The sequence below is a fragment of the Alexandromys fortis genome, unplaced genomic scaffold, assembly GCF_014885135.2.
Source record: "Alexandromys fortis isolate MF-2015 unplaced genomic scaffold, M_Fortis_MF-2015_v1.1 scaffold_3, whole genome shotgun sequence".
In the NCBI taxonomy this organism is placed as follows: domain Eukaryota; kingdom Metazoa; phylum Chordata; class Mammalia; order Rodentia; family Cricetidae; genus Alexandromys; species Alexandromys fortis.
The window spans coordinates 8,883,055-8,896,437 of NW_026067909.1; the positions used below are offsets into that span (position 1 = coordinate 8,883,055).

At 41.6% G+C, this 13,383-nt stretch overlaps 2 protein-coding genes across 12 annotated transcripts in view; both read right to left on the minus strand.

Annotated features, from left to right (window-relative positions):
• LOC126498399 (olfactory receptor 13A1-like) overlaps window positions 1–13,383 on the minus strand; it is a 110,237-nt gene that overhangs the window by 18,861 nt on the left and 77,993 nt on the right. Inside the window, exon 2 of one of the 10 annotated variants that reach the window (XM_050137047.1) lies at window positions 13,281–13,383. The exons of the other annotated variants lie outside the window; for them this stretch is intronic. The gene's annotated coding sequence lies outside the window, so the exon portion shown is untranslated. The remainder of the gene's footprint in view (window positions 1–13,280) is intronic. 10 annotated transcript variants of the gene reach the window in all.
• LOC126498397 (olfactory receptor 13A1-like) overlaps window positions 1,604–13,383 on the minus strand; it is a 73,557-nt gene continuing 61,777 nt past the window's right edge. For both annotated transcript variants that reach the window (XM_050137042.1, XM_050137041.1), the window contains one exon: window positions 1,604–3,969. In XM_050137042.1, coding sequence (XP_049992999.1) covers window positions 2,915–3,838 — 924 coding nt within the window. In that variant the 5' untranslated portion in view covers window positions 3,839–3,969 and the 3' untranslated portion in view covers window positions 1,604–2,914. The remainder of the gene's footprint in view (window positions 3,970–13,383) is intronic.

Below are 13,383 nucleotides of genomic sequence, written 5' to 3' on the forward strand. Positions count from 1 at the left end.
CAGCACTCGGGAGGCAGAGGCAGGCAGATTTCTGTGAGTTTGAGACCAGCCTGATCTACAGAGCTAGTTCTAGGACAGGCTCCAAAGCCACAGAGAAACCCTGTCTCGAAAAACCAAAAAAAAAAAAAAAACCCTTCCAACACCTGTCTGTTTTTATACCAATACCAAGTTGGATTCGTTTCTGTAGCTCAATAATAGAGCCTGATGTCAGGGACGGTGATGCATCCAGAAGTTCCTTTATTTTACAGGTGGTTTTAGCTATCATGATTTTTTTGTTTTTTTCCAAGGTCTGTTAAGATTTGTGATGTGTGATTCCCTTCTGTGTCGTGAATATGTTTTATTACCATTGGTTAATAAAGATTTTGCTTTGTCTGGTGGCAGTGTAGAATATAGTAAGGAAGTATTTTAAAAACAAGATAGAAGAGGAAAGAAGATAGAGTCAGGGAGCTGCCATGTTGCTTCTAAAAGAAAAAGATACCAGAACCATATCTGTAAGTCACAGCCTATTGGAGATACACAGATGAATAGAGATGGGTTAATTTAAGAAATAACTGCTAGCTAGGAATATGTCTGATGTTGAACAAATAGTACTGTAATTAATATATTTTTGTGTTATTATTTGTATCTGTGTGGGCACAAAACAAAAAAAGCAGACCCTGATTACACAGTGGCATTCAACATTCAGCAACGTACATCCATGTAAAGCCCAAGAAAGCTTTTAAAAAGGGTTTCTAGACACACAAAATGTGAATCAACTGGAGCTTCTTGGTAGCCACATTTTTTTAAATAGGCTCTGTTTTGTGGCAGCTCTCTCCTTCGAGAGACAGCTTCTTGGTTCCTGATAGTTATAGGAATGGCTCTCAATCTTAAATTTAAAGCAATTTAAATCAGAGATAGAAGAGGAAAGAAGGTGGAATCAGGGAGATGCCATGTAGCTGCCAAAAAAGAAAGACACCAGAACAGTACCAGTAAAGCCACAGCCTTGTTGAGATACACAGATTAATAGAAAGGGTTACTTTTTGTGTTATTATTCAGATATCAGTATCTGATTACATAATGGCATCCAACAGTAGGCAAAGTGCATTCACATAAAGCCCCAGAGAGCTTACAAAAGGGCTTCTACACACATAAAAGTGTTAGTCAACTGAAGTGTCTTAGTAGTCGCATAGTTTTGAGATAGGCCATGCTTTCTGGCAACTAACAGAGGTATTGTTCCTTTAAGAGACATATACCTAGTTCTAGCTAATGGCAGGAATGGCTCTGGGTCTTTAGGGATGCTCTGTTACAGAGCAATTAAATGGGGTTTGTGAGCAGCATGCGCAAGTTGTTTAGTGGTGGTGATTTAGTCACACTATATTCGTGGAGCTGGGTGGTGAACATGGGGCTCACAGAGCAAACATACCTCTGCTATATTGAAAGGCTGAGGGGCAGATCTAGCATCTGGGCCATAGGAACCACACCCCTTAACATTTTAAAAAATACTCTTTGTCAGATAAGTATTTCAGATAAATAGGACAAATTTAGACATTAATAGACCTCTAAGCAAGACACAGTGTGTTTAAAAAATGTACACAGGATTGGGAGAGAGAGAGAAAAAACAGTATAGATAGTCATAAAAAGAAATAGGTTAAAAAGCAAAGTCTTTAAAGATATATTATCAAATATTATCAAAAAGCACAAAAAGGTTGAAAAACACAGTCTGAATTACGTATATTATTTTGTTTCCATTGAATTTATTAAATGCTTTTTGTAATTTCTTTCATTGTATTTCTCTTAGATATTAAAACAAACTATCTTCTTTCATTTTACATAGTAATCCCAGTTCTCCCTCCCTCCCATCCTCCCATTTCCTCAACCTATCCTCCCACACAACCCACCACCCACTGCTCAGAGAGGACAAGGTACATTGCTTTGGGGAAGGTCCAAAGTCCTCCACACTATATCCAGGCTGAGCAAGGCATCCATCCAAAGAGAACAGGGTCCCCAAAATCCAGAACAAGCAATAGGAACAAATCCTGGTGACACTGCCAGTGGCCTGCAGTCAATTGTTACCCACATTCAGAGGCACTAGTTGGGACCTATGCTGATCATCCCTGTCCAGCTGGGGTTGGTGAACTCCCGTTAGCTCAGGTAAACTGTTTCAGTGCGTGTTTCCATTAAGGTCTTGACCCCTTTGCTCATATTATTGCTCCTCCCACTCTTCAACTGGACTTTGGAAGCTCAGGCTAGTGCTCTGCTGCAGGCTTCTGCCTCTGCTTCCATCAGCCACTGGATGAAGGTTCTGTGATGACATTTAAGTAATTATAGCTATTGAAATATGATTGTTTTAGCCTATAATTTGTTTCTTAAAAAAGATATTTATCTGACTATAGGGCAAAGCCGGTTTGGGTACTCTCTCCTCTATTTCTTAGGTTCTTAGCAGGGGTCATCCTTGTGGACTCCTAGGAGTCTCTACAATTCCTGGTCTCTTGCCAGCCCCATAATGGCTCGCTCAATCAAGATATCTCTTTCCATGCTTCCATCGCTGTCCTCCCTCCATCTTAACCATACCATTCCCTCAAGTTCTCCTTGCCCCTACCCTTCTTCCTTTCTCCTCCCCCCCCACTCTACGTTCTCCCCCAACCAGACACAGTTCTTCTGAAGTTAAATCAGGGTCTGGATGAGTTTCACCAACATAGGATCCCAAAATCCCTACATCAGTGACACCAGACTACAAACATTCAGTTTGTCCCAAACCTGGATGCTCAAGCTAACAAAAAGAAATGACCAGTGGCTCCTCCAAGACAGGCACATTGTGAATACATCTGTCACAGAAATTTCACTCTGTTCCTTCCCATGGAATCAGATTCTTAGTCATAGGTTCCAACTAGTTCATCAACAGCTGGATCAAGCCACACCAGTGTTTTCTATCTCCTCAACAGATGCGGGGAAACACCTTTCTGAGGGCCACTTTGACATCTTTATTCCTCAGAGAGTAAATGAGGGGATTCAGAGTAGGGCTGACTGCTGTGTACAATAAGGCAGCCACCTTGCTATTTTCCATGGAGGATCCAGATCCAGGCTGCACATAGGCATAGATGATAGTGGAGTAATACAAGGTGACCACCACCAGATGGGCAGAGCAGGTGGAGAAAGCGCGCCTCTTACCCTCGGCAGAGCGGATGCGTAGGATGCTGGCGATGATGAAGCTGTAGGATACCATGGTAAACAGGAAGTTGATCACACCAAAATAAACATCAGCAATGATAGCCATGATGTTGTTGAGGGTGGTCGGGCTGCAAGACAGCAGTAGCAGTGCTGGGATTTCACAAAAAAAGTGGCGGATTTGGTTGGGGCCACAGAAATGGAGTCGTACTAACAGACCAGTATGCACAGATGAGTTGATTGCACTGATGGCCCACACACTGCCCGCCAGCAGGACACAGATGGGCCGACTCATCAGCATGCTGTAGTGCAGTGGGCGACAGATGGCCACATAGCGGTCATAGGCCATGGTTGTGAGCAGCAGCAGCTCAGCCCCCAGAACCCAGGATAGGAAGAAAATCTGGGTCAAGCATCCCTTATAAGAGATGTGGCTGCCTTTCCCCACCAGACCTTCCAACATTTTGGGAAGAACAGTGGATGTACAGGCAATGTCCATCAGAGCCAGGTTTGCAAGGAAGAAGTACATGGGGGTGTGAAGACTTGGGTTCAGGCTGATGGCCATGAAAATGAGGGTGTTTCCTGTAACAGCCATAGTATAGAAAATGGAGAAAAAGGCCAAGAAAGAAGCCTGGAACCAAGGATCCCCAGAGACTCCCTGCAGGACGAACTCTGCCACATCCGTATAGTTGTTCATTGTTTTTGAGACTGAGCTTCTGGGAGTTAATGTGACACAGGTGGGTATGGTCAAGGAGACGCAGGGTGTAGAGTGTCTATCATCTCACTAAGGGTGCAGCCAGGTGTGAGTAGAAATTCTTGTGATGGGTGCTGTTGTTGCAGAAAGCACATAATTAACATGATGACATCATTTCTCACAATATAGGGTGTCTTTGAGCCCTGAGCTCTGCACCAGATTCACAGGAAAGCACCATGCCTCTCAGAGATCTAGGGATGCCTCAGAACCAAGTCACAGGGCAAGTTTTCTGTTCTGCATGGATCAATGGCTCAGATACGTCCCAAAGCAGTCTCACAGAGGGCAAGCTCTTAGTTCCGAACTGAAACTGTGAAGGAAAGTGACTCTGATAACAGTTTTTTAAATATTGAAATAGGTAAACAAAACCAAATATCTTTTGTGAATACTCAAACACACACACACGGGGGGGGGGGGAGAAGCAGAGAAGGTAGATGCCCATAGGAAAGGTGTGAGTAGAGGAAGGATCAGCTCACATGGAAAGAGATGTTGCCCCTGAGTGTCCTTCTAAGTCCAAGATGTCTGTTATGTCGTGGAGAACATGCAGTGTGGCCACAGGGTGAGAGTCCTGTGTTTCTTTTGTTTGCTGTTGACCTTAAAGTAGGGCCTGCTCCTTGGTGTGGAGATTGAGATTGCTAGGGAGTGGCCCTCAGAGAGCAATTACCCACTCTGAGGTAAACAGGAGTCCCTGTTGGGGCCATAAGCTAAGGCACCAGAACTCTAAGGCACAGGTAAAGTAGGCACCTGAGGCCATATGCACAGGTCTAAGACACTGACGTTTCTGTGACTTCTACCATGGGGATGTTCTCAGGACAGCATGGCTGAGAGTTATGTCCTTTTGATTCATGTAAGAAGATGGATTTCACGTTAACATACAATTCCAAGCATAGTCTATGGGCTTACCTCACCTAACTATATAATCTTGGTGTGACATAGTTCTATCAATAAACCAATACTGATTGGTCCATCATCGTATAGGGAAATTCAGTAAGGACCTCTCTCATTCATTGCATGGGGAATGTGGTTGGTTCAATACGGGACATCACAGTTGAGGTTGGTCACGAGTGTATGCATCTTTTCATTGCAGTGTTCAAACCCTCTCATGAGGACAGAGTGTGTGAAGTCTGTGGAGATGAAGATCAGCATCAGTAAACAGGACTTCAGTTCCACCATGTTCTGTGCACTGGGTGTAGATAACAAGGCACCTGAGTTCTTAGCAGCAGATTGGCTTCCCTGCAGAGTCAGAAGTCCCACAGCAGGAGGGTGAATCATCTCTTGCAGTCATAGAGCAGTGCATGAAGTAACCTATTCAGCATCTTCCTTTACAAAAAAATCCAAAGGAGCTAAAATGTTCATACTTCACAAACCAAATGACCACTGGCCACCTTTAGTTACAAATCCTTTAAAGCCCTTGATCTCTGTCAATATACACATTCTAAATCCCTCAGCATAACAGCAGATTCAACAGTCTTAGCAGTACTCAAGATTTAAGCAATTCCTGGAGGACATGATGTGATATGATGTCATTAGAGAGAGGCTTCCATTGCCAGTTGATGAGAACAGATGCTGAGATCCACAGCTGAATATTGGGCAGAGAGAGAGCCCAACTGAGAGATCTCCATCAGGTCCTTCCCTTTGTAGCTCAGGGAACACAAAGGAAGAGGGAGATGAAGATTTGTAGGAACCATAGGGGTAAAGAATACCAGTAGAACATGACCTACAGAATCAACTGAGCAGTGCTCTTAGGGGCTCACAAAGACCCAAGAAGAGACACAAGAATCAGAGACTCAAGTGCCACATTACTGATGTCAATTAGCAAATGTAGGAGGTCCCTAGTAGAATTTTTGGTGTCACTTATGTATACTATCATATCATCTACAAATAGCTAAGTTCAATGTTTTTCTTTTCAATTTTCTCTAGCCAGAACTTCAAGAACTATGTTGAATAGATATGGAGAGAGTGGTCAACCTTGTCTTGTTCCTGATTTTGGTGGAATTACTTTGAGTTTCTCTCCATTTAATTTGATGTTGGCTAACAGCTTGCTGTATATTTCTTTTATTATCTTTATATATGTTCCTTTTATCACGGATATCTCCAAGACCTTTATCATGAAGGGGTGTTGGATTTTATCGAATGCCTTTTCAGCATCTAATGAGATGATCATAAGAGTTTTTTCTTTCAGTTTATTTATATGGTGGATTACACTGATAAATTTTTGTATGTTGAACCATCCCTGCATCCCTGGAATGGTTGATCATGGTGACTTGATCATGGTGAATAAATTTTTGATGTGTTCTTGGATTCGGTTTGTCAGTATTTTATCGAGTATTTTTGCATCTATATTCATTTGATAAGATTAGTCTATAGTTCTCCTTCTTGGTTGGGTCTTTGTGTGTTTTCAGTATCAGAATCTTTGTAGCCTAATAAAAAGAGGTTGGCAAAGTTTCTTCTGTTTCTATTATATGGAACACTTTGAGGAATATAGGTATTAGCTATTCTTCACTGAATTCACTGAAGAATTAGAATTCTTCACTGAAACTATCTTTTCTAGACTTTTTTTGGTTGGGAGGCTTTTGACGACTGCTCCTATTTCCTTACAGGTTATAGGTCTATTTAAATTGTTCGCCTAGTTTTGACTTTATTTTGGTATGTGGTACCTCTCCAGAAAATTGTCCAGTTCGTTTACATTTTCCTGTTTTGCAGTGCACAGGTTTTTGTAGTATAGCCTAATGATTCTCTGGATTTCCTCAGTGTTTGTTGTAATGTCCAACTTTTTATTTCTGATTTTGTTAATTTGGATGTTCTCTCTTTGCCTTTTGATTATTTTGGGTAAAGGTTTGTCTATCTTGTTGATTTTCTCAAAGAACCAGGTATTTGTTTCATGGATTCTTTGTATTGTTTTCTTTGTTTCTATTTTATTGATTTCAGTCCTCAATTTAATTATTTTCTGTCATCTGCTCCTCATGGCTGAGTTTGCTTCTTTTTTTCCTAGAGCTTTCAGGTGTGCTATTAAGTCTCTAGTGTGAGATTTATCCATGAAGTGGGAGCTGTGGGCAGGCCTGCTTTTCATCCTGCCCAGCTCCCGGATGGCTAGCTTTACACCCGAAATAACAACACACAAATTATATTTATTTAAACACTGCATGGCCCATTAGCTCTAGCCTCTTATTGGCTAACTCTCACATTTTGGCTAACCCATTTCTAATAATCTAATTATACATTACATTTTTAAATGAACTATACAATCACAATACCTTAATCAATATCAGAAATACATATACATATAACAAAATTAACCTTAAATCAATAAAGCAAAATCTATACCAATGTAAATTATTCATATCTATATCATATCCCCTTTAAATGTAAAAGAACATTTATAAACAATATTTAGGAATATGGGTGCAGTTATTTTTCTCCAAACTGCTTCGTGCTGACTGGGGGGCGCTGTTATTTAGGTCTTTCAAGGTTATAACCTGTCTGCTAGGTTCATTTCACTTGGCAGTGAGTGAAGTAATTTTCTGAAGGTGTTCATGGTGATCTTTCAGGAGAGCATGGTCTATCATACCATATTGGAATAGAAGCAATCCACAGGGTCTCATCCTCTGTGAAAACAAAAGAAGACCCTCTCCAAAACATTATATCCTTAGACCCAAATTTGGAAGTCATGATACCTTTAGAACATACATGTTGGATCAGCTTATCAGACCACACAATGAAGTGTCTCTCTGTATTTAGCTCCTTCACAGTCAAAAAATTGAAAGAAAATACAGAATCCAAACTTTCTGTGAATTTTCCATTTTTATGTGGTTTATTTTTCTTTATTTCTTTTAATCTATAACTATCTGCACTCTGTCTCTTTAAAGACTTTACCCTTCTTTTAAGGCATTAACTTTATTCTCTATATTCTTTTTCTTCTCTCTCCCAAGCCTACATACACTCATCCAACACTGACACATTTAGAGGTCTTTTATGTCTGAATCTGTCCTATTGCATTGCCTGTAACTATTTTACTGTCCAGGAGATCTTCTTAAAATGCTAAGCACTTCTTAAAAACTTAACTTGCACCATGTAAGGGTAATACAGTATGGTATCTCCTGTTTTCTGCCCAGTCTAAACCTTAACTATACTGTTATTATGATAATTACCATAGTTCCTGCCTAAGCTCAGCACAGGTTAGCATGGCAGAGTGGAGCCAGAGCCCCTCCTGCCTCAGATCCATTTGGTGCCCCTGAGCAGCACACAGTTCCAGGCACACAGCAAGTCCATATTGCCATCAAGCAAGCAAGCATTTTACTCATAAAACCCCATCCAATTCTCTGTCTCCCTCAAGAGACAGAGGTTGCGCTAGGAGCATAGCCCAGAAAGCCAGCATTTTAAAACTGCATGGCTTTTTTTGCCTCCAGGTAGGAGTCACACTTAGCACTTTAACTCTTGAGAATGAGCTTTTTGTCTGAGTTACATCCAAATCTGCCAGGCAGAGCACTGTGCAGTCTGGAAACATCTCTCTGTATGGCGGCAGAAATCCGCCACGCTCTCCCGCTTGTGCACACCTAGTAAACCTGATCCCGCCGCCTGCCCAGGTGCAGGCGGGGAGCAGCGAACCATTGGCATGGTCTCAGTACTTTCTTCCCGATCCCGAGCGGCTACACCAACATCCAGCCCACAAATGCTCCATAGCTGGAGTTTGCACAGGCGGCACAGCCCAGGAAGCTGCGTTTTAAAATGGCGCAGCTTTTTTTTTTCTGCCGCTATTGCTAAACAGGAAATCTCTCTACAGCACATCCTAGCAAACAGCAAAAAGCTGTGTTAAACTCTCTTTCCCTTTTTTTAAGCCCTCTCAGGTTTTTAATTGGATTTAATTGGCCACCTTAGCGCCACTCTGTTGTAAATCCACCTACATCATCTCGACTTTTTACAAATCTGGATGGGCATAAGTGATTTCTTAGAGTTTGTAGAACATCTGTCCAGATCCTTCTGGCCATTAGAGTCTCCATTAAGAGGTCTGGTGCTGCCGGGAAGTAGTGACACAGATCTATAATCCCAGGACTTGGGAGGTAGACTCCAGCCTGTTCTAGAGACTGAGTTCCAGGACAGCCAAAGTTCCACAGAGTAACTCTGTCTCAAAAACAACAACAACAACAACAAAAAAGAAGTCAGGTGTTATTCTAATGGGCATGACTTTATATGTTAGGTGTTATTCTAATGGGCATGCCTTTATATGTTACTTACTCTCTCCCTTTATAGCTTTTAATATTCTTCCTTTGTACATTTAGAATTTGATTATCATGTGTCACGGATAATTTCTTTTTTTTCCCTGTCTATTTGATATTCTGTGTGTTTGTTATACTTTGAAAGGCACCTCCTTCTTTAGGTTAAGTAATTTTTTTTGAAAATATTTTCTGATTTTTGCCTGAGGCTCTTCTCTTTATATCCCAAGTGTTCATATATTTAGTCTTTTCATAGTGTCTCAGATTTCCTGGATGGTTTGTTTCAGGAATTTTCCAGATTTCACATTTTCTTTGTCTTTAATATCCATTCTTGTATCATATCTTCAACTTTTGAGATTCTCTCTTCCAAGTCTAGTACTATATTGGTGAGTTTGTCTTCTGAGGTTTTGATGTTTCACTTCTTAAACATTTTATTTCCAGTTTTATCTCAGTTTGGGTTTTGTTTTTCTTTTTTCTTTCTTGTTTTTGTTCATCTGTTCTTTGTTTTTTAGACAGGGTTTCACTGTAGCTTTGGATCTTCTCCTCAAACTAGCTCTTATAGACCAGACTGACCTTGAAGTGATGGAGATTCTCCTTCCTCTGCTTATGGAGTGCTGGGATTAAGGGATGCACCACCACTTCATGGCTAGTTTGGATTTTCTTTAGTGATTCTGTTGTTTGTTTGTTTGTTTTGCTTTGTTAAATCCCTCTTTCATGTCCTGAATTGTTGTAAATATATTCATTCTACCATTGTGTTTTCAGACTCCAATAAAGAATATACTCACATACTATTTAAGGTTCTTGAACATATTCACAATCATTTTTGAGTCCTTTTTTGCACTTCAACTATATTACATATCTTGGGGTCTGATGTAGTTGGGATACTGGGTTCTTATGGAAGCATCCTTGTCTTGACTTTAGGTATTTGTGGTTTTGTGCTGGTGTCTAGGCATCTGGAATGGGATGTCTGAAGTGAAAGGTGTTGGTATCTGGTTTTGTCTTTGTTGGGTGGGTGTTCCATTCCCCAGTTTCTGTTGTTTCCTCTGGATCTTGTAAAAGTCTGGTGAATGTGAGTTGCCCAGTACAGAGCTCTTGTTTATGTGACTGCATATCAGAGTGGGATAGATGTGGCCATGGAGAAAAGGCTGAACTGGGTTTCAAAACTAAAGGGGATCCTGTTTACACCTATAATTGGCCTCCATATGGAGTTGGAAATATGGTAGAAAGGGGGTATTCTTGAACTAGGCTAGTGTTAAACAAAAAATTATCTGGATAGACGGAGACATTAGGGGACCCTGTATCTGAAGCAACAGTTGAAGCCTCCAGTGAATATAACTGAAGCCCCAGCACAGGCCCTGTAAGCAGGTTGTTACTGCGTGTGCGTGAGAATATGAAGCATGATTAATAAAATTTCAGAGATAAAAATTGGGGTTCAACATGAAGATCCAAAAAGCAAAGAAACCAGCCACTGGCTCTTGCCTCAAATTCAGTCCAAAATGGTGATCCTGCCTCCAGTAATCTCAGAATGACTAAGTCTAAGAGTTGTCTCCTCCCATCTTAAACTCCTCTCTAGTTCTAGGGAAATAAATAAATAAATAAATAAATAAATAAATAAATGTACTCACCACTGGGATTAAAGGCATGCACTGCCTTGTTTCTATAACATCTAGTGTGGCTACTGCCATTAAAGGTGTGTGTTACCACTGTCTGGTCTGTCAGGTTGACCAGTGGTGCTCTTTTACTCCCTGGTCTTCAGGCAAATGTTACTTATTAAAATACAAATAAAATGCCCTACAAGAATGGAAATATCATAATTGAGGGCAGGAAGGATAGTGTGGCTCACCTACCATCATCCCTAACAGGTGTGACCACTGGGAGTCCAGTTGAAATCATTTCTGAAAGAATTTGACAGGAAGGAATGGGGATGGGCTAGGTGCAGAGGAAGGCAGAAGAGAGGGTCTACAAGTCAATCCAAGGCTTGGTGAAGTCCCCTAGGGTTGGGTGTGGAGTGGGAGGAGAGACCCCTTCACCCAGGCTGCTATACGGTTGGAATGTGACTGGAGAGTTTGGAATGGGGGTCAGGAAGAAGAGTGAGAAGTACTGACCTATTCCTAGCCTCTTGTGGCTCTGTGGGTCCCAGACAGAGGATTTTATACTGTCTGTGGATGACATAAAGGGATGAGAAGACACTAGATAAAAGGTGTAGTTCTTTGTCAGCTCCACTATAAGTCTAGACTTGTTTTGAAATGCTATTACTGACTGCAAGCATTTTAGACTACAATAATTTTTTGGCAACATCCAACAGGAGGAACTAAGAATGAAAAAAAAGGTCAAATTTCTGTCCTAAAATGTGTATCTGTGATTTTGTGTGTGTGTGTGTTTGTGATAAACATGAAGGAGCATAGACATTACAAATTAAAACAAAAATGTTTATACTACTTCTGAATTTTAAATATACATAAAAACATTCCCAGACTAAGGATGCCATTTTTAACTGTATTATGTTTCTGTACATAGTGAAACTGAAGACATCTGACATCCCAAAACCTTTGACTTGGAGAGCAAGTGTGAGAATATACATCGGAGACGTGAATTCATTTGAGGACACATGGCTGGCACTTTTTTGAGGAACTAGGCTTTCATAGAAGCAGTCTGATTAATATTCAACTTCCCACTGCTTGGGAGGAGCTGAGGCATGCTACATAACGCTCTTGTATCTTAGACTCCTGTCTTCCCCAGCTCACATGGATACTCAATCTCTGTCAGTCAAGGTCAGGATACAATATGTAGATTGTCCCTTTCCACACAAAATTGGTCATCAAAACATCAAACGGAGGTAATGATGGCCCATGAAGCTAGAGAAATCTGAGATCCTTTCCTCGTGAACTTAAGCCAGTGAACATCTAACCCTGAGTGCTTCTTTGCTGTGCTTTTAGCTGAGACTTGGGTGTAAAGAAGTGAGCTCCAATTGGGAAAGCATCTGAGTTCCTGTCATGGAAAAAAAAGAAACTGCCTTTTCCTTCTGCCCTTGGGGCTAAGCTCCTCTTTGCTGACACTTCCCACTGTTGACCTGACAGATAGTTGCAAGGCCACTTCAGCCAGGGCCCTGGGGTAGGGTTCCCATGGGGGCAAGACTGCCTTGAATTGCATCACTCAGCCAAAGCTACCTAGATTTAAGCCTGGATTATCTGAAACTAACACACCACTGTACTTTTCGGGACCAAAGCATCTCTGAAGCCCAAATGTTCTGGTGAGTACATGACCTAGCTAATAATTTTCTGTAGGGTCCAGGGACATCTCTATGGGCAGGAGTCACCAACACTATGGCAAAGTCTTAGGACTCATCTGGAAAATATCCTTCATTTCAACAACTCCTAATGTGTATGGCCACTTAAGTCAGCTATGTCTTTTCTTTCCTGTCAGCTCACCAGGAGATGTATTTATATAGTCCAGGGGTGGGCTTGGAGCCACAGGGTCTCTGATGTCAGAAGAACATAAATGTGTACCTGTGAATGTTTCTGACATCCACAGAGGAAAATCAACAGGTTCAGAAACAACTACCACAGAGAAGTGAGATAAAGGACTGGATAATGGGTAATAGTAATTTGCTCTCTCTCTCTCTCTCTCTCTCTCTCTCTCTCTCTCTCTCTCTCTCTCTCTCTCTGCAGTTTTCTTTCCACACACTTGGCTGGATACCCAGCCCCATGCCTGCGAACATACAGGTAGGTTTCATACTCATGTACTTTGCCAGACTTTTGAAAACAGAGATATTTTCTCCCCATGTAGATTTCATATGTGTTGCTCACAACTACACAGAGACACGGTAGGAACATGCTACTTGAAAATTTGGAGTAAGTAAGTCTCAGTTCCTCAAATGGGAAGTAGAGAGAGGATGAGGGGTGATTGGGATGTTCGTGGGTAGACTCCAGCAGGAGTTCCTGCATCAATCTCCTTAGCCTCTCTGGGGCACCTGTGACTCATGGACACTGCACCCTCATCCCAGTCGGGATGACCTGCAGAATCACTTCACTTTCCCCGGGAGGAGGACTGACCCTGGATTCACTGTTTTCTTATCATCTCAGGCTGCCTGGGCAACACAGACAGCAAGCTGCTCCTGCCTCCTTTGTACTATAGGGCAGATATAGGAGGTCAGCGTGGGGCAGGGAGCATATTCTCACATGTTTGACATGGTGTTTCATCTCTCAGAGGTATAAATGCTGACACAGAGGCATCTTCAATTGCTGCCGGACCCACAGACACATACGGTAGGGGATGTATGGA